This window comes from Pseudorca crassidens, chromosome 14, assembly GCF_039906515.1.
Source record: "Pseudorca crassidens isolate mPseCra1 chromosome 14, mPseCra1.hap1, whole genome shotgun sequence".
NCBI classification, from domain to species: Eukaryota; Metazoa; Chordata; class Mammalia; order Artiodactyla; family Delphinidae; genus Pseudorca; species Pseudorca crassidens.
In genome coordinates, this window is record NC_090309.1 from 7,765,318 (window position 1) to 7,790,854 (window position 25,537).

At 38.6% G+C, this 25,537-nt stretch overlaps 1 protein-coding gene across 5 annotated transcripts in view; it reads left to right on the plus strand.

Annotated features, from left to right (window-relative positions):
* Positions 1–25,537, plus strand: part of REV1 (REV1 DNA directed polymerase) — an 84,092-nt gene that overhangs the window by 24,575 nt on the left and 33,980 nt on the right. For 4 of the 5 annotated variants that reach the window (XR_010934336.1, XM_067704176.1, XM_067704175.1 and 1 more), the window contains 4 exons: positions 488–614; positions 13,324–13,492; positions 20,341–20,493; positions 23,235–23,938. Coding sequence is in view for 4 of the 5 variants with exons in the window: in XM_067704176.1 (XP_067560277.1) it covers positions 488–614; positions 13,324–13,492; positions 20,341–20,493; positions 23,235–23,938 (1,153 nt within the window). In the remaining variant the exon portion in view is untranslated. The remainder of the gene's footprint in view (positions 1–487; positions 615–13,323; positions 13,493–20,340; positions 20,494–23,234; positions 23,939–25,537) is intronic. The other variant, XM_067704177.1, reaches the window with a different exon arrangement.

Consider the following 25,537-nt stretch of genomic DNA (forward strand, 5'->3'; position numbering starts at 1 on the left):
ACTGGTTTGTCAAACTGCTTCATTTTACTTGAATTTATTAATCTTAAGCTTCACATACACAGAAGATAGTGGAAGCCAGTCAAAATATATTCTTACTGACCACTTGTCAAATTTTTAATTGATTTAAGCTTTGGTATAACTTTTGCTTGATTTTGTAGATAAGAACAATATTTTGTGGCATTACACTTATTAACCTTGACTTACCTTTTCCCTCTTTTAACGGAACTTTTACCATTGTAACAATGTGATAGAATTATTAAACATTGAGTTGACAGAGGGAAAAACTCTCCCTTGACCTGCCTGTTTTATTGCCTTGCATTATGGTTCATGTTTATCATTATACCTTATGTCATCCTTATACCTTGGTTACTAGCACAGAGTAAGGCCTTTTTATTTTTTTTTTTTAATATAAATTTCTTTCTAAAAAGGGGAGGGTGGGAAGAAAAATAAAACTTTTGTGATTAGCTTACCTTTTCTTTAATTCTAGGGTGGGTATATGGCTGCCAAGGTCCAGAAACTGGAGCAACAGTTTCGATCAGATGCTGCTATACAGAAGGACGGAGCTTCATCTACCATTTTTAGTGGCGTCGCCATCTATGTTAATGGATATACAGGTTGAGTACTCTTTACCTTTTAGGTACCCCATTTTGGCATGTACTTTTATTAGGATTGGGAGCGATTTGTTTTAAATTCTGTTTTTAATTATTTATTTTGTATATAAAAAAGGTAAAAGTAAAACCCTCTGCTTAGATACCCCTCCTTCACGTTTCCTTTCCCTCCTCCTGTGCCTGCCATTGTCTTATTTTAAATTTTATCAAAGCAGATAGTTTTTTAAAGTCAAGTGAGGTTTAAAATGAAAAATTAGGATCCTCCTGCTTAAACAACTCATCACACGTATGGGGCTTGTCAACTGTGAGCTTCAATAGAGGGGGATCTGGTAGGGCCACTTCATTGGTGAATCTTCAGCTGTAATTATCCAGAGGTCCTTTTGGGCTGGTGGAGGAGGGGGTGGAGTGTGTGTGCCAGATTTCCCAGACTCTTGCCTAGAGAAGGGTGTAAACCCAGCTGCTGGCATCCTGGTTGCCAGGAGGGAAGGAGAGGGCCAGGAATCTCACTGTTTAGGGAGTAGAGTGCCATTTAATCTCCCTGCTGTGTTCTTTCCTCCTCTCTATCCCTTCTCCCCTCCTGCTGTGCCTGTTGTCATCGAGTCCAGTATCTGGAAGGGACAGGATAGTGTTTCATTGTGAGTTGGAGAGGAGTTCTGGAATTCTAATTCACAGTTTCAGCCGTGAGCTTCCTGTTTTACAGCCTGTCCACAAGCCCACTCTTGGAGGTGCCCAGTGCCTCTGTTTTCACGAGTTTCTCTTGGTTTCACTGGCACCAAGCAGTGTCTTCTGGGTCTCCACACAGCCAGCTCATCTTTCAGATCTTATCTTTCTCTGATCTGCCCCGTCAGTTACCACTTGTCTGTTGGCTGTCAGATTTTACTGCCAAAGTTTTCTTTTTATTCTCTTGAGGATTCCTCTCCTCTTAAGATCATTTTCTTGTGTTTTTTGAGGTGAATGGCTATAAATATTTGTGTTGGTCGGTTAACGGTATTTCCTCCCCACCTCTCAGTCGGCTGATACCCGCTCGTTTTTAGGGTCTCCGTTTAGCACTCCCCCTCGGTTGTCTGATTGTCTTGCTACTGGTGGGAGTGGCTTCTCAAGGTTCTGTGGGGCTCTGGCTCCTTGTATTTATTCACATCTTGGCATTTATTAGATCTTATTGTAGTTGCCTGTTTACTAGACAAGAGCAAGAGCTTCATTTCCACATTTTCATTACTGTTGTGTCCTTGGTGCCTCTACAGTGATGGGCATAACCACTCAGGGGGTACTTGTTGATTAAAGTTAAGTTTTAATTTGGCTGATACAGTTGCCTGGTTGAGTTTTAGCAGGCGTGATTGACAATTTTGTCTAAGAATGTTATCTCAAAACGAATGGTGGTGCAACTTTGGGAAAATTCACATGCACCTTTTCTACTTAGGCATCTTAGAACGTTCAAGCTCCACAGACCTTCCTGAGATGCATTATAAAAGATTAAAGGTGTTAAGAAATAAACATTGCTTGTTACATCAGCAAGTTTTGGAAGTCCCCAGTTTTCGAGGGCACCCTTATTTACATAAGAGGAAGAAAAATAGATTCTTTGTGTGAGGGAGAAAAAAATGAATATTGTAGTAATCATTACCATGGTTGAGATTCTGGAATTCTAATTTACTTTCATCACTAATTTTTATGTGACTGTAAGACATTTTCTCTTTTGGACCTATTATTATCCCTATCCTTTTCTTTAAGATAGAGATAATATTAATTTTTATTCTTGTTATTGTTAGGATTACATTGTAATTCTTTAAGTAAATTTCCTTTATGTTGAATTTCATAGGGACATGCAAGTTGTGGTGATACAATTTTTTAGAAAAATTTTCACTTTTAGTGACTACTTTTGAAGCTTTATAGATAAAACAGAATCTAACAGTCTGTGATAAATCAGCATGAAAAGAATAGTGCTTTAGATGCAGGGAGACAGGTGGGGAATCCTGTGTTGTTGTTGGTTCTTACTCGTGCTCCCCATAGACTTTAACTGATGTTCCAAGTTTTCTTGATTCCTTTAAAGCTCCTAGTTCTGCCATCTGAACTTCTCTTTGGTAACCCACATCCCTTCCAACACAGTTAGCTTTGAACTTGAGTTTAGAGATAAGATTCCCCCATCTTCTGGCTACTCTGCCTCTGTTAACCCATTCTCTCATCTCTCTTTTTCTCCCAAACAGCATCTTTTCCTTTCAAAGGTTAATAACCTCTTTGCCTTCTATCTCATTTTTTTAATTAAAAAAAAATTTTGACTGTAGAACCACATGCAGAAAAAATAGAGACCATGAACCTTTGCCCAGTTTCCCGCAATGTAACATCTTGTAGAGCGGGGGTCCCCAACTTCCGGGGCCCCAGACCGATAACCTGTCCGCAGCCTGTTAGGAACCGGGCCGCACAGCAGGAGGTGAGTGGCTGGTTCGCCAGCGAAGCTTCGTCTGCCGCTCCCCATTGCTCGCGTTACCGCCCAGACCACCCCCCAGCCCACCCCTCCGTGGAAAAACCGTCTTCCACAAAACCAGCCCCTGATGCCAGAAAGGTTGGGGACCGCTGTTCTAGAAGATGGTGCTGTATCAACCAGGAAACCGACATTGATACGGTCAAGACACAGAACCTTTTCACACAAGGATCCTTCCTGCCTCCCTTGTGGAGCCATACCGACTCCCCTTCTGCTCTCAGCCTGGCAGCTACTAGTCTGGCCTCCATTCCTCTACTTTTTTCATTTCAAGAATGTTACGTAAATAGAAGATACAGTATATAACCTTCTGGGATTGGCTTTTTTACTCAGCATAATACGCTGGAGAGTCATCCAAGTTGTTGTGTGTATCAGTAGTTTTTTCATTTTTATTCCATGGTATGGATGTTCCACAGTTGAACTGTTCACCCATTTAAGAACTTCTGGGTTATTTCCTCTTTTTGGCTGTGAACACGTGTGTACAGGTTTTTGTGTGAACATAAAGAGTGCAATTGCTGGGTTATATAGTAGTTCCATGTTTCGTTTTTTTCTAAGAAACTGCAAAACTGTTTCCCAGTGGCTGTACTATTTACATTCCCGCTAGCAATTTATGAGTGATCCAGTTTCTGTGTCCTTGCTAGCATTTAGTGATTTTTATTTTAAAAATTTAATAGGTATGTAGTAATATCTCTTTGTGGTTTTAATTTGTATTCCAGTCGCTCCACATCCCCACCAGCATTTTGTACAGACAGGTTGGGTTTTTTGTTTGTTTTAATTTAGGTATTCTAATACATGTGTAGTGGTATCTCCTGGCGGTTTTAATTTGCATTTGCCTGATGGCTAAAGATGTTGAATATCCTTTCCTGTATTTATTTGCCACCTGTAGATCCTCTTCAGTGAAATGTCTGTACATGTCCTTTGCCTGTTTTCCAATTGGATTGTTTGGTTTTTTACTGTTGAATTTCGAGGGTTCTTTATATAATTCTAGATACTACTCCTTGTCAGATACGTGGTTTGCAGATATTATCTCCCAGTCTGTGGTTTGCCTTTCACCCTCTTCACATGGTCTTTTGCAGAACAGAAGTTTTTAATTTCGTTGGGGTCCAGTTTATCAGCCTTTCCTTTTATGGATTGTGCTTTCAAGTCAAAAGTCTTTGCTTAGTACTAGATCCCAAAGATTTTCTCCTATTTTTTCTAAAAATTTTATAAGTTTATGTTTAATTTTTAAGTTCATGATCCATTAGAATATTTTTGTTTGTTGTTCGTGGCCTGTGGATATCCATTTGCTAGCACCATTTGTTGAGAAGGCCATTCTTCCTGCATTGGATTACTTGTGTACTTTGCCCAAAAATCAATTGGGCATATTTGGGTGGGTATGTTTCTGGGTTCCATGTTCTATTCCATTGACATATGTATCTGTCTTTTCACCAGTACCACATGGTCTTGATTACTGTACCTCTGTACTATATAGTAAGCCATAATACTGGGTACAGTGATCATTGCCATTTTATTCTTCTTTGGAAAGGTTGCTTTAGCTATTTTCTAGGACCTGTGCTTTTCCACATAAATTTTAGAAGCAGCTTTTCTGTGTCTACAAAATAGATACCTTGCTGAAATTTTGATAGGAAGTAAATTAATCCTATATCTCAATTTAGGGAGAATTGACATCTTTACTCTGTTAAGTTTTCCAATCTTTGGACCTTTCATCCCATTTTACTCTGTGTTAATTAATTCAACGAATATATTTTGTATGCTGCTTGCGTGTTAGGTACTATGTTTGAACAGAGATGACAGTGATGGAGAATGTGGATTTTGTGACAAAAAAGTAATCTCTGGGCATTAGACGTGAACAGAGCCAAGTGGGTGGCAACATAGAAGTAATTACCTTTGAGGGTTAGAGTGATTACTTCATAGAAGAACTGACTTTTTGAACTGGTCTTGGATAAATAAGGTGTTTTTTAGACGAAAATGGGTAAGGGCATTCTTGTCCTAACCCTGACCTCCATTTTCACCTTTATATTCTCTAATTTTGGTCAACAGGATTATTCTGATATTTGAGATTTGTCTTTGTACTTCCTCTTTCCTGTGCTGCTGTTTGTGCTCTTGCTTCCCTCACTTCTGTGAACTGGAGTCATATTCATCCATTAAGACCCAGTTAAATTAGATTTGCCTCCTTCCTTAAACTGGTCCACAGAATATACATTTCATAGCATTATTGCTAGAAACATTTACTTTTGACACCTGAGTTTTGTCTTGTATTGCCAGGTCTTACTTATGTGCTGAGTTTGGGGGAGTCCGAAAGCCCGTTGTGTGTGGTGACACTGGCCGGATGTGGATCAGAGAGAACACTGTGGGGCCTCCATTAGCTCCTCCTCCAGGGCTTCATCCCTCGGAGCTCTGTCAGATGTTGCCTTCTCCAGGAGACTTTCCCTGACCAGCCTTATGTAAAATACATGGATCTTGCCCCCCAGTTGTTTTCTAATCCCTTATCCAGCTTCATTTCTCTTCATAGAATTTATTTTCTCCTGAACTGGTATTTATCTGACTTACTTTCTGTCTGCGCAGTGAAATAAAAGTGCTGTGGAGCACACCCGAGAGTGCCAGGGCCTAGAAACCTGCCCGGCACATTGTAAGATTCTCAATAAATGTTAGTTGAGCCTACAAATGAATAGCAGAGTTCTGTGTTTGTACATTAAACACAAAATGTGTTTGATGTTTGAATGTTAAAATGTGTTCACTCATACACTAATTCAACTCAGTTTTCTTAAATGGGTAGTTTTTTGTTGTTGTTTTTTTCGGTACGCGGGCCTCTCACGGTTGTGGCCTCTCCCGTTGCGGAGCACAGGCTCCGGACGCGCAGGCTCAGCGGCCATGGCTCACGGGCCCAGCCGCTCTGCGGCATGTGGGATCCTCCCAGACTGGGGCACGAACCCGTGTCCCTTGCATCGGCAGGCAGACTCTCAGCCACTGCGCCACCAGGGAAGCCCAAATGGGTAGTTTTTAAATAAGAAATGGGCCACACTCTAGGCTTACTGAATTGTAATCTCTGGGAAATAGGCCCTGGGCATGTTTATTTTGATGAAAGCTCTCCGAGTGAGCTAGTGCTTCAAATCTAGGGAGCGGTAATTGCTCTTCTGTGGAGTTGGATCAGGACAGTGAATATGGAAAGAGGCGTTCTGGTAATTTCTGCTTTTTCAGTAGGTGGATAAGAGACCAGGTCTGGTGACGTTGGCACTGCTGAAGTTTGTGGAAAAGCAGGGCAGGCTTGCGTATGATTTGCAAAATGAAACAAGGGGATATACAAGTGTAACAGACTTATATCTGAAGTGGTCGGGATTTGTTTGAAAACGTAACCTTAACATTGATAATTTTCTGAGCGTGTGAATGTGGTGATTTAGGAAAAGAGTCCATTTAATGCTCTAATCTAATTTTTTGAAATGGATACCTTCCAGGAATTATTTTCTACGAATATATACATAGCATCTCCTCCTGTTTCCTGTGAGACTGATGGTGTGAATCCAGGGATGTAGGAATTTAACCTCCTACATGGGAGAGACTTACTGTATTAAATTCTACCACCCCCTGTAATTTTGCCTGTGTCTGATAGGTACTTGCACCTGTTAGGTACTCAAAAATGTGTTCTTTAGGCTTTTGAGACGTTTCTTTGCTTTTTACTTGGTTGAGTGTATGTGGCTTTTAGTCGAATTTTGTAATTCTGCTGTACTTAGGGAGGAGAGGGGAAGAGAGAGTAGGCATGGCTGCTGGAGAAAGAGTATTGGCCAGGGGTCAGAAGACAAAGGGGTCTGCACAATAGCTAGGTGATTGTGCACAAGTCCTCTAATTTTCCTCTATTTCCTCATCAGTAAACTATGCTAAATTATCTTTCTAATTTATAGGATTGTGAGACTCAAATGAAATAATGAAATATTAACTACTGTAAGACCAAAGGAGGTATAAGCAGCCATTGGCTTACTTCTTTCTAGCATGTATGTGACACAGCCAAGATTTAATCAAGTTCTTTGGACATGCAGGATGAAACCGTACACATGATGACTGTTTTCTCAGTAGAGGTCTATCAAGGAAAGCTTTTGCACAAGATTTTAAAACTTTGTTTATAGAATGTGTTTTAACCACATGAGCAAAACTCTTTTATAAGCTGTGTCCAGAGACGTCACAGTGGTCTTCAGTGGCTGTTCCAATGTGATGGCGTTTGCTGTGGTGGAATTTCCCATGTGGAGCTTTAGGCCTAAATCGTGGTCCAGTGTTTATTATGTGCCTTTTACCTTTTCTGTGCTTGCCTGTCTCTTACTTTCTGTGGTTGGTTTTAGTTAATGCTAAAATTTGATTGCATACAGAATATTCTCGAAGAATGTTCTGTAAAATTAACAGTAGGAGTATTATGGACCATGAGTGTTACAGATTTGCAAAGCTTTCTTTCCAAGATATCTGTAAGTTTTTAAAATTGCACAGTCCTATTCAGTGAGAAATACAGTTAAGTAAAAATTATTTTCTTGTTGATCCAATGTTCTTTGATGTATCTTGTCTTTTGTCAAGAAAGGATACATGTAACATAGAAAAGAAAGGTGTATATGTTGTTCAGCCTATAAGATGCATTTTAGAACCTGTTTTTAGATCTATTAAAACTTGAAAATGTTGCCGTGTTACAGTCCTCTTTTATCTGAAGTTGGTCTCCTTTATAAAATCCTCATTCAGGATGCTGAGGAGCTAAGAATTTTGGTTTAAAAGGATGTTCCATTGGGATTTTGATTTGTATTTCTCTCATGATTAGTGATGTTGAGCATCTTTTTTTTTTTTTTTTTTTTTTTTTTTGCGGTACGTGGGCCTCTAACTGTTGTGGCCTCTCCCGCTGCGGAGCACAGGCTCCGGACGCGCAGGCTCAGCAGCCATGACTCACGGGCCCAGCCGCTCCGCGGCATATGGGATCCTCCCAGACCGGGGCACGAACCCGTGTCCCCTGCATCGGCAGGCGGACCCTCAACCACTGCACCACCAGGGAAGCCCAGCATCTTTTCATATGTTGGTTGGCCATATGTATATCATCTTTAAAGAAATGTGTATTCAGGTCCTTTGCCCATTTTTAAATTGGGTTATTTTGTTGTTGTTGAGTTGAAGTACTTCTTTATATATTCTAACTATTAACCCCTTATTAGATAGATGATTTGCAAATATTGTCTTCAGTTCCACAGGTTGCTTTTTTACTTCTGTTTATTGTGTCCTTTGATGCACAGAAGTTGTGAATTTTAATGTAGTCTAACTTAATCTGTTTTTCTTTTTGTTGCCTGTGCTTTTGGTGTCATATCTAAGAAATCATTTCCAAATCCAATGTCATGAAGCTTTTCCCCTGTGTTTTAAGAGTTTTATAGTTTTAGGTCTTACATTTAGGTCTTTAGTCCATTGAGTTAATTTTTGTGTATGGTATAAGATAAAGGCCCAACTTCATTCTTTTGCATGTGGATATCCAGCAAATGTGTTTTTTAATGACCTTTTCCCCCCACTGATGTTGTCTGTTCTGTCACTACATAATCAACATTTGAACATTGTACCATGACATTTTTGGTCTTCATTTGATGAAGATGCATCATTTGCACCTTAAGTTGGTTTCTGTTCTTTTCATTAGCACATGACATTTAAAGCAGTCCCTGACAGCACCAGTACCTTCATGAACAAAACCTGTGCAATGAAATCATGGTTATCCAAATTATCGAGAACATGCTTGTTTTTTGTTTTTGGTAAGGATAACATTGAAATGACTATAATCATCTCACAGAGAACTTGTGATGCCAAGACTCTGTTGTTGAATTCCAATCTTGGAATCACCAGTGGTGAGCATTAAGTGAGATGAAGTATGGAAAGTACATGACTGGAATAGGTGCTAAATTAATGTTAATTTTCTTTCCTCAGTTCTTTTTACCTGCTTATGATTATGAAGCAGTAAATGACAGTTTTATTTTGTTCTACAAAGAGGTGGATGTTTTTTAATAAAATTGATATATATATTGGTGCTACTAGAATGACAGTGTCTACTGACTATTTTTTGGCTGCGTTGGGCCTTCGTTGTTGCGCACGGTCTTTCTCTAGTTGCAGCGAGCGGGGACTACTCGTCGTCACTGTGTGCGGGCTTCTCATTGCGCTGGCTTCTCTTGTTGCAGAGCACAGGCTCTAGGTGCACGGGCTTCAGTAGTTGTGGCACACGGACTCAGTAGTTGTGGCACATGGGCTCAGTAGTTGTGGCGCACAGGCTTAGTTGCTCCTCGGTATGTGGGATCTTCCTGGACAGGGATTGAACCCGTGTCCCCTGCATTGGCAGGCGATTCTTAACCACTGAGCCACCGGGGAAGTCCCCTTTGTCTGGTTTTGGTATCAGGATGATGGTGGCCTCATAAAATGAGTTCAGAAGTGTTTTTTCTTCTGCAACTTTTCGGTGTGGTTTCAGAAGGATAGGTGTTAACTCTTCTTTAATTGTTTGGTAGAATTCACCTGAGAAGCCATCTGGTCCTGGACTTCTGCTTGTTGGGAGTTTTTAAATTACTGATTCAATTTCAATACTAGTAATTGGTCTGTTCATATTTTCTATTTCTTCCTGGTTCAGTCTTGGGAGATTGTTCCTTTCTAAGAATTTGTCCATTTTTTCTAGGTTGTTCATTTATTGGCATATAGTTGCTCGCAGTAGTTTCTTAGGATCCTTTGTATTTCTCTGGTGTTGGTTGTAACTTCTCCTTTTTTCATTTCTGATTTTATTGATTTGGGCCCTCTCCCTTTTATTCTTTTTTTTTGCGGTACGCGGGCCTCTCACTGTTGTGGCCTCTCCCGTTGCGGAGCACAGGCTCTGGACGTGCAGGCTCAGCGGCCATGGCTCACGGGCCTAGCCGCTCCGCGGCATGTGGGATCTGCCCGGAGTGGGGCACGAACCCGTGTCCCCTGCATCGGCAGGCAGACTCTCAACCACTGCGCCACCAGGGAAGCCCTCTCTCTTTCATTCTTGATGAGTCTGGCTAGAGGTTTATCAGTTTTGTTTATCAGCAAATGCTTTAATCTTAGGGAGAGAAAGTAAGTAAACTGTAGATTCCTGACTGGCCAGATGTTCAGTTTCCACTATTGTATGTGAAGTCATTATGATGCTCTAGTTTAGTTTCTGTGATCCCTAGCCCCTGAAAACCTTCAATTATGAATTTTGAATTAATTTTGTTTGAAAGTTGTTTTCATTTCTCTTTCCAGTGCGCTATCCAATTTGGTAGCCACTAGCCATGTGTGTTAATAAGCGTTTGAAATATGACTAGTGTAAATAGAGGTGTGTTGTAAATGCAAAATATATACTGTATTCTGGAGACTTGGTATGAGAAAAAGAGTGAGATATCCCAATTTTATATATTGATTACATGCTGAAATGGTAATATTTTGGATTTATTGAGTTAAATAAAAACATTAAAATTAATTTTTTACTATTTTTAATGAGGCAATTAGAAAAACTTACATATGTGGCTTGCGTATGTGGTTAACGTATTTTTACTGAGCATCTCCAGTAGGTGCAGTCAGTAACAACAGATGGATTCTACGCTGTAAGCATTTAACAAGAAGTAATCAAACCTGGCATGTCTGTATGCGCTTTGTTAGCTTGCTTGCTTCTTCATTTTGTAAATATATTTTATTGAAGTATAGTTGATTTACAATGTTGTTTTAATTTTTCCTATACAGCAAAGTGACTCAGTTATATATATTCTTTTCCATTTTGGTTTATCACAGCATATTGAATACAGTTTCTTGTGCTATATAGTAGGACCTTGTTGTTTATTCATCCTATATATACTGGTTTGCAATTGCAAGCTCCCAATCTTTCCTTCCCCAACCCCCCTCCCCCTTGGCAACAACAAGTCTGTTCTCTATGTCTGTGAGTTTGTTCCTGTTTTTAAGATGTGTTCATTTGTGTTGTGTTTTAAATTCCACATAAAGTGATATTATATTTATCTTTCTCTTTCTGATTTACTTTGCTTAGTATGACAATCTCTGGGTCCATCCATGCTGCTGCAGATGGCATTATTTCGTTCTTTTTTATGGCTGAGTAATACTCCTCTGTGTGTGTGTGTGTGTGTGTGTGTGTGTGTGTGTGTGTGTGTGTGTGTGTGTATACCACATCTCTTTATCCATTCCTCTGTTGATGGAGATTTAGGTTGCTTCCATGTCTTGGCTTTGTAAATAGTGCTGCTGTGAACATAGGGGTGCATGTATCTTTTTGAATTCTAGTTTTGTCTGGGTATATGCCCAGGAATGGGATTGCTGGATCATATGGCAACTCTATGTTTAGTTTTTTGAGGAACCTCCATACTGTTCTCCGTAGCGGCTACACCAGTTTACATTCCCACCAGCAGTGTAAGAGGGTTCTCTTTTCTCCACATCCTCTCCAACATTTATTGTTTGTAGATTTTCTGACGATGTCCATTCTGACTGGTGTGAGGTGGTACCTCATGGTAGTTTTGATTTTCATTTCTCTAATAATTAGTGATGATGAGCATCTTTTCATGTGCCTGTTGGCCATCTCTATGTCTTCTTTGGAGAAATGAAAACTACAGGCCAATGTCTTTAATGAATATAGATGCAAAAATTCTCAACAAAATATTAGCAGACCGAATCCAACAACACAACAGATCATATACCATGACCAAGTTGGATTCATCACAGCGTCACAAGGATGGTTCACCATACACAAATCAGTCAGTGTGATACACCCCATTAACAAAAGAAAAGTCAAAAACCACGTGAGCATCTCAATAGATGCAGAAAAAGCGTCTGATAAAATTCAACATCTGTTCATGATAAAAACTCTTACCAAAATCGGTATAGAGGGAACATATTTCTTCTTCTAAAGACCAAAACTCACTGAATTAGATAGTTATTATAATAAAAGTACTTATTTAAATACTTGGACCTGTATCATTTGTGTTTAAAGAAAATCTGTTGCTTGAATAACAAAGTAGATACACAAGCCTCCTGTGGAGGCCACCTCCAGCCTCACCCCCAGGTACAGCTGTTGCTAGGAGAAGTGTGGTACAGAGTTTCCCTTAGATTAATAGGTGAAAGAAATAGAGAAGCTATTGAAAATAATTAGTTTCATGTGATACTAGTAATGCCTGTCATAACATAACTTTAGTGAGTCAGACATTTTTTTATGGGAAAGCATAAACCACATTGATTCTTGTTTAAGATATTTTTCTATAGTTTTATTAAGAATAAAATAATCTGAAACAAAATTGGGGGAAAAAACAGTGCTTCTTGGTCTGCAATTCTTATTTTGTTTTGGTTAACTTTATTTTTTGGCTTTGATACAAGTTCGTATTAGGAAACGGAGTAAAATTTTTTTAACTTTTCTTATATTTTTTATTTTATTTATTAAAAAAATTTTTTTAAGCCAATCATCTTTTTACACATTTTGAAAGAAACATTTATTTATTTATTTGTTTGTTTGTTTATTTATGGCTGTGTTGGGTCTTTGTTGCTGCATGCGGGCTTTCTCTGGTTGCAGCGAGAGGGGGCTACTCTTCATTGCGATGTGTGGGCTTCTCATTGCGGTGGCTTCTCTTGTGTGGAGCACGGGCTCTAGGTGTGTGGGCTTCAGTAGTTGTGGCTCGCGGGCTCTAGAGCGCAGGCTCAGTAGTTGTGGCGCACGGGCGTAGTTGCTCCGCGGCATGTGGGATCTTCCCAGACCAGGGCTCGAACCCGTGTGCCCTGCATTGGCAGGCGGATTCTTAATAACTGTGCCACCAGGGAAGCCCTTATATTTTTTAAATAAAAGTTTAAGTTATTAAGCTTCACAGGAGTAAAGTCTAATAAGCTCTACAGTAAGTGTGCTCATAGTAAGTATTTTTAAACATAAGATAAAAATGTCAAGGTCAATATAGCTAAATGTGGTTGAAATTTTTTAAATATTTGCTCTATTATCAGTATTTAATTCATTACTCGAGGTGCCTATCTGCTTTTCTGGGCATTGCTTGGCAGTAGATGTTTTTGTGTTGGTTGACTGTGCCTTTAGCAGCCAGGAGAGTCGGATGTGCTAAGGCAAAATAGCTCTATCACTTTGTGATTTTCCTCCCAACTTTGCTTACTGGCAACACAGCCAAGGAGAAGGTGTACCAGTGATACGTTCTTTAAATCATCCTGTTTAAGGGATTGTTCAGCTAGGGCTCTACTTTCTTAATGTAAAACTTTTAACATGTTTTATTATTAATTTTACAGATCCATCTGCTGAGGAATTGAGAAAGCTAATGATGTTGCATGGAGGCCAATATCATGTGTATTATTCCAGATCCAAAACAACACACATCATTGCCACAAATCTTCCTAATGCCAAAATTAAAGAGTTAAAGGGAGAAAAAGTAATTCGACCAGAATGGATTGTGGAAAGGTAAGTTTAATTTTTAATTAAATTAATGACTTTTAAAAATTGTAATACTTTTTCTGTTATAAACCCTTATCTAACTTGTATTGCCTCTTAAGGGTGGAGAGTAATCCATGTCTTAAGAAACACCACTGTGCTCCTTAGCCTCGCGTGATGATTCAGGTGGCCTGGGGTTTGATGTTAGTGTTCTTGCAACGTCAGCTCCCAGGAATTAAGGGAGATGACTCAAGTGAGCGGCAGGAAGCAGCGATGGGAGGGGTTGACAAAGCATGCTGTTCACTCAGCAAATATTTGTGCACCTGTTACGAGTAGGCAGTGTTCTGTGTACTTGGGAAATACATCAGTGAGCAAAACAGAGTCCCTCCCCTACCTCTTGGAGCTTACATTTTATAAGGGGAAACAGATAATAAACAGTATATAAGTAAATTTATGTCATATGTTAAAAGTCAGTACATGCTGTGGGGGAAGAAGGAAGATCAGGATAACGTGCACCCGGAACACTAGGAGTGGGCGGCAGTTTGCAGTATTATTAGTACCTGTTTTTCAGTTAGTGTGGCTCCTTGGCTGTTGGTTTGGAATTGGCGTGTTGTAAATCAGTGCTGGCCATTCATACTAACTTCCTAAGGTTAAACATGTCATCTGGAACCTTGGTGATGAGCCAGAACTTGAGTGATTCATATATAATACATATGAGTGATTGCTAGATTTATGAAAGTTAAAAGTGAAAGTGTTTAAATCATAATTTTATGAATAGATTGTAATCAGTATATGAGAGAATGGTCAGACTGTATAATGGAGTGTTGATGAAACAAACTTAGAAATTATGTTTTTTTAAGTCAACTGCCGAGCTTTTTTCTTATCCTATATTTCATTAATTCTGACACCTTCCATTAATTTATTCAGTAGATTTAGAATTGTTAGGTTTCGGGACTTCCCTGGCGGTCCAGTGGTTAAGATTCCATGCTCCCAGTGCAGGGAGTGTGGTTCCGATCCCTGGTTGGGAAACTAAGAACCCACATGCCACGTGGCACGACCAAAAATTTTTTAAAAGGATAATTAAATAGAATTGTTCTGTTCCTCTGTATAGCAGATATAGCAGCATAGATTCGTGAGAGGCAGTGTATTATAGTGGAAAGGCTGTGCTTGAGCTCTGGAGACATACCTGGGTTCACATCCCAACTCAGCAATTCAGGGTCCCTGTGATCTTGTGTAATGGGTATAGTTACGCAGCCATTCTGAACCGTGTTTCCTCATTTGTAAAAGAAGGCTGCTGTCTACCCGCTATGGTTATGTGACAACTAGGAATAATTTGTGCAAACTACCTAGCACAATGCCTTGTGCGTTGTAGAGGCATAAGATGTAAGAAGCTACTGTTGTTATTTTATTTTTATTCTATAAACATCACCGAGTATCAGAAAATAAATTCCAAAAGGTCAAAGTGCATTTGTCTTCCGGAAAGCCAAATATTCTTATAGATGAGGGTTTTTTTAAGCCTTGGCAGATTAAGTTGAAGGTCCATCCCTAGAACATCTTTGTGCTATGTTCCCAGGACCCAGCCACTGTCCATTCATTATATAGGATTAATGAACCTAGCTTTTAGCTGTGTGTCTTCTTAAAAGTAAATTGTGAAGTTTTCAGTATAAGAAGTTAGTATCATTCCAGAGTGTAACTGTGTGTTGTCACTTAAAGACAATCCTTTCATTGTGCCGGGGCAAGGATTTTGATCTGGGGATATTACTTTGGCTTTGGAGGGGGTGGGGAAGATCCATGGGTAAGGAAAGCGGTGGTGAAAAGAGCTCTTGCTGGGTGGGACTTGACTTGCTTAGAAAATGGCGGTCTTCATTACAGCTCTTGCTTTATACCTGCTCTTCTTTCTTGTGCTGAATGCTGCTAGAGAGATAATACAATAAAAAATGCACCTGAGACAGTTACAAGTTATAAAATACACCTTAATGGATTTTATTTTAGTTTGAAGTCAGGCTTAATTATCTGTTTTTAAATAACTGAAGTGACTTTGTTTTTTTCTTTACTTTTTTTTTTTTTTTTTGGCGGTACGCGGGCCTCTCACCCTTGTGGCCTCTCCCATTGCGGAGCACAGGCTCCGGACGCGCAAGCTCAGCGGCCATGGCTTACGGGCCCAGCCGCTCTGCAGCATGTGGGATCTTCCCGGACCGGGGCACGAACCCGCGTCCCCTGCATCAGCAGGCGGACTCTCAACCACTGTGCCACCAGGGAAGCCCCTGAAGTGACTTTGGAATCATGGTTATGTGGCTTATTTGCTTTATGTTGTATATGAGAAGGCAGGGCTAATACGGTTAACTGATTTGCCCAAGAATTCAGAACACAGATTTTCTGACTCGTATTTGGGTCTGCTCTTTGCCATTTAATTAAATTGTTATAGGTGAGTTGGCCCATGTGGAAATGGTTCAGTCTGGGCTGTACCCTAATACATGAAATAAATGCCCAGTGTCTACGATGTCATAAGCATGGGCTCCTCCACGTTAAATCACAGTGCTGTTTTCTTTCACACTCTAATCCCAGTCGTCTTCATCTTTTCTCCTTCTCAGCAGTGTTTTAATGAGATTTTATTATACTTAAAAATTTGAACATTATATTAGCCGTTTAATGGATCATACATGATATTCTCTTCTATAATTAGTTTTCCTGTTTTTAGTTTGAGCAGTTTGAAAAGTGACTACCACTTATAAGTGTGCAGGATGATTACTTTGCTTTGATTAGAATTCCCTGGTGTCTGTGTAGGTGCCATTAAACCTGAGTTAATATTGGCATGATTATGGGGTCATGACTTCTGAGAGGCAGGGGAGTCCTTTAATGAGAAGCCTGTGTGCGTTAGTTTAAGGTCTGAGATTGTTACTGAAGGCCTTGCTTTGTAAATCTTATGTTTGTATATAGTACAGTATAGTATAAGTTAGTGATTTTCAAATTTTTCTCTTAATCCTTTTCTTCAGACAATTTTACACTGAAATTTGAAGTGTGACGTAGTTACGGAAGCTGCTGTGGTTCACCTCACTGCCTCATCGGGCCCGAGCACAGTTGAAAACATGGTCCTAAGTTATTCCGAGTCCATTTTGTTCTCGTTCATTTTGTGTTGAGTCTTCGGTGGCGTGGGAACCTGCCTCCTCTGGTTGGATTCTCACGGGCTCTGCTGTGAGATGAGAGGGTCCAGTTGTTGCCAACTCGGTTCTTCTCGTGGGGGGTGACTGGCTCCCAGTGAGTGTGTCCTTTCTTTCTAAGCTCCCACCTGTAACGTTAGCACGTTTGTCACACACTCGTGATGCTCTGAAGATCTCATACTTCCTATGGACTGAAACTTTGTTTCTAATTACACTCTGTCAATATTAGTGCTTACTCAACTCAAAAGTTGGTTGCAATTTTATCTCATGATTTTTTTCATTCCCCTTATTTTTTTGTGTGTCTTGCCTCAGTTTATTCTTCGTAGAAAATGTGTGTGATTCTAGTTTCTGGTATAGATTTGACTTAAAAAAAATTAATCTTGAGTCGTTTACTTTTTTCTCTCACAGCACTACAGAATTCTCAAATTATTTTTACTTGGCCAATTAACCAGTACACATTTCAGTCTCCCCGCCACCCCATGACTTGTTGTAGGTAATATTTATTAGAAAATAGAGTCTTGGTCTTCAGGACCTAAAGAATGAATATGAATAGCTTAACTCTCTCAGTATCTGTAGTAAAAATTAAAAAGCAATCTGGACCCTGAAGGATAAAGGGCAAAAAGTTATATACATATGTTCATAGCTGTTATTTCCTTTTCTGAGCTTGTGGGATCTTGGTGAGTGGTTGGAAAGTTTGGGTAATGGGAGAGGTGGTGGCAAAGCGAATTTTAATTTTGAATGCATAAAGAATAATGTTTGCTTAATGGTAGAATAATAGGCAAAAACAGCTCAGTTTGTCCTTAGCACATAATTAGATCCTTTCTTGCCTTAAATCCACTTTTGAATGAGGAAGAAGGATAGATGCGTGAATGGATGGGCAGATGGGTATACAGTGTCAGATATGGTTTTTCTAATAGAGAACGACTGGGATGTTGACTGGAACCATACAAACATTTGATGTTCAGAATTGCTTCATCTAAAGAAGATGCTATTGCTACAGTTAACAATAAAAAGTTTGGAATAGAAATTTAGTGACTTTTCTTGTATCTTAATTTTTGCAAAATCTCCCAGACTCTGGTTATAACTGGCCGTGTAAATTCATTTTCAGCATAGGAAATAGGAAATGATTTAAAGAACAAAGTTCTGCTGTAGATAACTTTACTGGGGCTATAGGACAAACCAAGAGTTAAAACTCCTCAAAGGAAGAGAATATCTCACATGCAATGAGTATGTGCCTGATACATTGTATAGAATGTAAGCTCTTTCATATATATCAGAATCTACTTTCAGTGTACGTGGGAAGAAAGCTCAGTATATAAAGAAACCATGTAGTAATATATTTTGGTAAAGTGAAGCTCCATTTGGTTTTGAAATATGGGTTTTGATGTTTGGCTCTTTTTTTTTTTTTTTTTTTGGTAAGAAGAATGGTAGAAAATATAGAATACAGCTCCTTTGTGCTTAGGATAAACAGTGAAATTAGAAAACGTTAGAAATGAATCCCTGAGAGACTTTGTAAAAGAAGATCTTTTAAAAATATACCATCAGATAATGTTTCTCTCCATATATCTGTAGATGGATAAATGGATAAGCAGGGATAATTAAGAATGTACACAGATGTATAGTGGTTTGGGCTTGAAATTAAAAGAATTTCTTGTCTAACGTTACTATAGTGCACTGGGCTTTAGTTTCTTTTACTGGGCATCTCTGAGGATGTCTGATTAGAGACTGCAGTATTTAAATTGGCTCTTATTTTGTATCAGTCTCCATGGACTTAGTTATGTAAGCCTTAGGTTCTGGGTGACTGTTGTTAGGAGTCGTGTATGGTCAGTTTAGAGAGCACCTGTAGCGTCTGGGTCACCCAGCAAGCTGTCAGTAGGATGGGGGAAGCCAGCATGATAATGGGGCGTGTCCTGGCTTCATTGCACGTTGGTCTTACTTCAGATGTGCAGCTGACATATTGAGCACAGTTTCAGTCTCCACTTACCCCTTAGTTACAGCTGTGCTGTGTGTCATGAAGGAGGCAGAAGGCTAACGTTAGGGGTAAGTCCCTCTGCTTCTGAGGGTGGGAGAGCAGGCAAGATAGGTAATAACTAAGAAGACAAAGGTCCATAGCCAGGCAGTTAAGACCAGTTGCTAAAGGAAGTGAAGTTAGTTTGATAAAAGAATAAAGTAAAATTCACTGTGCTGTACACCTGAAGCTAACACAACATTGTGTGTAAATCAACTGCACTCCAATAAAAATTTTTTAAAAAGAATAAAGTAAATTAATAAGCGGTCTAATTTTAGGATTTTAATTCTAGTATTTGAATGTAATCTGTAATCTTGATAAAACTAACTTTTAGCCTGATGGTAAATTTATTTAGGTAAATGAAAATTGAAGTGTGTTGTCACTAGTATGTTCTCAGCTGTCATAAATTAGTAGTTTAGCATATTCAGTAATTCCGCCTAAAGTTGAAGGCAGTTTAGGTGGGATTGTATATTGATATAATTACATAAAGGACATAGTCTATAATATGGTATAGTTTCATTTTTAGGGTATATCATCAGTATGTTTTTCTGTATTCACAATTGTTGACTTAATATTTTAAATTGGTTTTGTTTGTTTTAAGCCAGTTCAGTCTTTTTTTTTTTTTTAAGTTCTGTGGAGTGTGCTTTGAGAAAATAAAAATGTCAAAACTCTTGGATTTGTCAGATAATAAGAAAAGTATTTTACTGTATTATTTTTCTTCTAAATAATTAAAGGATGGCTTTCTTAATATATATTTTAGGTTTAAAGCCACACATGTGCTTTGAAATATTTCCTGATACTTAAGGAGCCTGTTTTAAAATTTGGATGTTAGCCTAAGCATATTAGTTGGCTGTTTTAAAATTTGAGTTTAAAATGGTATTTTTAAAGATACAGTAACCGTATGTGTAACTCAGTTTATTAGAAAGCAAAACTCGGTTTAATCAAATCAGTTTTAGTTCTGAAGTATAATAGGCATTAGGGAGTGTCAGTTAATCTAGTATTATAATACTGCTGTTCCCCTCGTTTTTACAGGTGGTGTTTGATGCATATATAGTGAGCATTTGGAAGACGATATATAGATATATATGATAGCTTCTGCCCTCTCAGAGTTCTGTCTTCAAGTGGCCTTGTCTCTGTCACTCTTACACACATAAGATAGTATAAATTATTTGTTAATCTTACAGTTGAGATTCTTTATTTTGTCCTTTTATTTTACAGTTTTTCACATTTAATAGACCTAACATGAATCTTGGAAATTGGGAATCCTCATCCAGTTCCCTTATTCTGGAAAAATTTAATATATGAGATAGGATTTGAGAAAATCTTGATGATTCTGTGTGAATTTTGGGGGGGGAAAGATTGTGGTTAAATATTAAAGTCATGACGATTACAATATTGACTAGTCCAACTCTGTGCTTGAAGTTTTTCTCATCCTACTCTATAGTCTATTTTCTTTTCCTCAACATGAGATGGTTGGCTACTAGTTTTTAAAATTTCAGACCTGTCTTTTCATGGGCAGAAGGTCTCATTCTTAAGTGTGTAATAAGTAAGGTTGTATTAGGACCACTAAAACAAAGGGAAAAGGAATAAACTAGGAAAAGAGATGGCATGTTGTTGGTGAAATATTCCTGTCATTGAGAACATTCATTTTTTGTGAAGCTCCTTTTCCCCAAGTATTAAACTCTTAAATTGGTGTTACTTTTTTATTTTAGCATCAAAGCTGGACGACTCCTGTCCTACATTCCATATCAGCTGTACAGCAAGCAGTCCTCCACGCAGAAAGGTCTCAACTTTAATCCTGTGTGCAAACCTGAGGACCCTGTACCAGGTCCCAGCAGCATCACCAAACAGCTCAACGACAGGGTGTAAGTTTGTCTAGGTTGGGGGAGACTACACAGCTGGTTTTTAGCAGTGAGAACGGCCCCTGCTCTGCTGAAGATAGAGACAAACATAAAAACTGGCTATTCGTCTATATTAATCCTGTTGAAGTACAGGCGTGCATGTCTTACCTAAAAATTATTTTTATCATGACAGTTTCATAAATAAAATGTAAACAAGAAAGCTTTTCCACTCTCATTAGATTCCCATGTTAAACCAATGGATCTTAAATTATTAGAAGTAAAATGTTCCATGGGTTTTCATGGCAGTAACTATTTTTGACACAAGTAATTTGCCATAGACTATTGCTTTCTCAAAAACTGAACTAACTACTCCAGCTAAAGTTTTGCTGTGTGCTACTGCATAGAAAGACAGGTAATGAAAATGTTAACACTTTTAGGTTATTTTTGAAAAATTCTAAATCAGTAACAATTCTAAATAGGTAAATATTTTATATCAATTAAAATTTAGTTGATGACCCTCAAGGTTATAGAGTTAGAGGTGAATCTAGACTTTATTCCATGTGTCTGATTTTAAAAAATATTTTGACTTAAGTTTTAATTGCAGTAATCCTGGGTAAATTGGCTTCACAGTTAATTGGTGTGTTGCCTTAACTTGTGTATCAGGTAGTAGTTCATTATCATGGTTCATTATCATTAGCCTTCCCCTTATTTATTAAATTGTTTGCTTTGGGAGTTTGATAATATTTTTTCTAAAAGACCAGGAGTCTAATTAACTTGGGATGATCCAGTGTCACTACCTTCTGTAGTTTTGTTGTCATTTGTTCTTTAACTTATAGGTTCACTTATAAGTGTATTCAGTTGTTTTTCATGTTACCTAAAACATTTAATTTTGTTTTTTTAGTACCATCAAGGTGTACAAATAATATCAGAAAAGCTTCTGAATATACAACTTCATTTTTTTCTTCACTAATAAAAGAAAATACATATGTGTGTGTTTTTTTGAAATTCTTCTTTGTGTTGATTTTAGGAAGAATTTACCTATTAGATTTAAATTATTGATCCATTTATGCTGTTGCCTAGTGAATGTATATCCACTCGTGATATATTCTAGTACAGCTACTTAATAAATGTCCATTTGGGCTGAAACACCGTAGTGCAGAAAGAATGGGTATGAGCAGTATGTTTTCTGCCAATGTGTGCATTTCTGTTGCATGTGTTGCTAGTAAAAAAACCTTAATATTTATGACATAGAAAACTAGATTTAAGACTTTTCTGACTTTACTTTTGTTGCTTTCTGTGTTCTTTATTTTTGGCATGTTCAGTGCATTTAATAAATTTCTTTGCAATTCCTTTATGTGACTTTTTGCTCCCTTGCTCTCAGTCTCAAGGGCCAGACTTTCTCTGACACATATCAAATGAGGTTTTCCTTCCTTCCTCTCTTAATCGTTTCCCGTTGGTCATCTTTTCCTCTTTCACTGGTGGGATCATCTTTGAGGACAGGACCTACTCAGACTTGGCTGTCAGATTCCATGAGTTGGTCAGCCAGAGCCAGAGCCAACCCAGGAATGGCTGGTGCTGTTTCGCATCCAGCTCATGCGTGGTTTGCTGTGCAGTCAGGCTGTCATGACTAATGTACCCAGTTGGTATTAGGAGCAGGAACTTTAGGTTAAACCTGGTAATGCCGTAGTAATCTCACCTGTGCCTTGGTGCTGCATGTGGCACCCTCATGTGGAGCCTGAACTATACTTGGACTAATGCTGTGGACTTTTCTAAGTAGAATGAATTACTGCTTTGTAATTCAGATTTCTGTTTTTGTTACTTAGGTGATTCTTTTGAATGCAGATGAATCTTGTCTTTATTACAGAGCATTACCAAGCAGACATCTAGAAGAGCCAGGATGTGAATTTAACATAACATTTGTCATAGTTACTGCATTTATAAACCTGTCATCAGGACACTTGGTCCAGATTGCCTTGGACCTACCACCCTGGCATCTAAATAATGCTTTTCTTAGAAATGAAATGCTAATTCCCTTGTCAATAGGGCGAACATCCTCATTTTTCTAGGTATGAATTTTATTGAATTAACCATACACATTGACCTTTTTTTTACTTTTTATCTACTTGTGCAACAGTTTGACCCTGTTAATGGATTAGTGAATATAGTCTGTCAGTCATTTCCTGGGGGAAAGTAAGGAGCCTCAGGATTGTAGCAGTATTGGATTGAATGTGTTGAACAGTGCCTTACATAAAACTGAAAGTAAAAAGAGGAATAAGAATTCAGATAAGGTTTCTTACCCATTTTTACGGGAATTAATTCATATTGTATTAATTTAGCAAATACTTACTGACTACCTAGTAAATGCCAGACACTGTGCTACAAACTGGGTATTTAAAGCTTACAGATTACAGTTAATTTATAGTGGGAAAAATAATTGAAAAGAGTTTCTTGGATTTTTCTTCAGTCTGAAAAAGATCCAATTCTATTTTCTTCTCTGTGAGTCTCTGAAATTAAAAAAACAAAAACAAAAACCTGAAAGGCTGTTAATGTGCTAGAATTTTCCTAGTTACCTTGCTCCTTCAGTTTAGCAAAGAATTATCTTTTATTAGAAGAGCAATAATGAAAAAAAAGTTTGTGGCTTAATCATTCAGATTTGGTGGAGGGAATATTAAAGTGTGTACCACTAAGATAGCGTTTAAATGGAAAATTGTTTTAGCCTGAAAGTCAGACATTATTCATTTAAACAAATTTTTTTCCTGCCCTAGAAATCACATAATTAAGAAGATTGAGACGGAAAATGAAGTCAGAGTCAATGGAGTGAACAGTTGGAATGAAGAAGGTGCAGATAATGACTTGGGTTTTGTGGAGCCGGAGCCCTTCTTCCCAGGAAGGAAACAGAACGGAATTCCGCATCCCAGAGATGGCAGTGCCGTTTGCAACGGACACACTCATAGCTCTAACGGTGCCTTAAAGACACAGGACTGCTTGGTGCCCAGGGGCAGCGGTGTTGCCAGCAGCCTGTCCCCCGACCCTGCCCATGAGGAGGAAGCAGCCGAGAGGAGCGGCGGCGGCTTCAGAGACTGCGCTGAGCAACAGTCCCAGCAAAGCACCAGAAGCACAGATGCTCTGCGGAATCCGCACAGAACTAATTCCTTCTCCCTGTCACCTTTGCACAGCAACACTCGAGTCAATGGTGCTCACCACGCCACTGTTCAGGGGCCTTCAAGCACAAAGAGCACTTCTTCAGTCCCTTCACCGAGCAAGGCGGCACCCTCTGTGCCACCCAGGCCCTGCCGCTTCATCTCGGACTTCTACTCTCGCTCGAGACTGCACCACATTTCCACGTGGAAGTGCGAATTGACTGAGTTTGTCAATACCCTGCAGAGACAAAGTAGTGGTATCTTTCCAGGAAGGGAAAAGTTAAAAAAAATGAAAGCAGGCAGGTCTGCATTTGTTGTAACTGACCCAGGTAGATACTTACTAATATTGTTTTCTTAAGAAACAATCATGCTTGATCATTTCGTTCTTAATCTGTCACTGGTATTCTCATCAATACTAAGGTCTTGTAACATGGAAGTCTCTAGGCATAGCAGGTTATGTAAGTAACAGTGAGTATAACAGATGACAGAAAGCTTTCTTACTAAAAATTTTCTACAAAATTAGATTTGAGTGTGGCCAAGTGAACATTTTTAGGTAATTTAAATAGTAATGAGGTTGGGATTCTGAGCATTCTTTCCTCCTGTAGACCTTATCAGTTGTTGAAGTTTTGAACTGTAAAATATAGCATATTTTATATTCAGTGCTTAAACTCCTGTAAGAATGAATTGGTTTGGTAAGAGTAACTGTTAATTTTTAAAAGCTTGCGTCATAATGATTTATCAATAATTAAATAACTTTGTCATAATAGCTATTATAAGTATAGTGGTAAGCTTTTAGTGAGGTTAAGTATTTTCACATATAAGTAGGTTGGTTAATTGTATTTTGTTTTTTAAATAGTTTTCTTGTCATCAAAAACAAACAAAACCAACAATAACAGGCTATATTTCTGTGCCTGTCATTATAAATTGGTATCTGGTTTGAGGTTTTAGTTGCTTTTTATGGATTAAATGGGTTCCCCCTGGGGCGGGATCTCAGAGATTATCTAGTATTACCCTTTAATTTATAGCTGTGGAAACTGAGGTGCAGAGAGAAGCTCGTGGTTCTCTCACAATGTGATAGAACCTCTCCATGTGGGTTTTTTCTGTTATGTTTTGCTGTGTTTGATGTATTCCAAATGCTTTTTGTTATTTATGAGATATTTCAAAATAATGTTATAGGTATTAGATTTTCCTTTTATCATGCCTTGGCCTTGTTACCTAAAGGTCGTTTAATTTTGAAAGCTTCAAAGAGCTATTATGGATCAGTTCTATGAATGGGAATAAGATGAGAGATTTTTATGTTGTATGAAAGCATTCAGTAGGCACTTAGTATATACATTCTGTGTGACTTGAATCTTTAAAACCATTATTTTGAGTTGTTTGCATTATGTGTGTATAATACTTTTATACAGCAGACTTACAATTGTTAAGGTTTATTTTATAAATGATTTCTCGAGGGAATATAGAGGGTAGCAAGGAAGTCCCTGGCTTTGGAGTTAGGTAATAGCCTGAGTCCACATCCTGGCTCTGCCACTCTTACGATGCAGAGCATGTGAGTTCACCTCTCTGAGTCTCAGTTTCCTGTCGGCACACAAGTGACAGTACAGGCAGAAAATAGGAACAAAGGTCCGGTGCCCTGCACCTAGTGAGAACAAGGTAAACTCTTTCACAGTCACAATTTGGTAAATAGAGTTGTCTCAGCATTTTGGGGAGTAAATGTAAGTTTTTGGAAGCCTGTTATGAAGATTAACCTCAGTACTGTTATTCTTAAATCTAGCAGAGGAAAATTCCTTTATGAGATCATCACTTTTTACAAGTGTGGTGGCTTATGGGGCTCTGAAATTAGACTGCCTGGGATTGAATTCCAGCTCAGCCTCTTACTGGCTGTATGACTCAAGTTATTAATCTGCAAAATGGGGATAATCTTACTT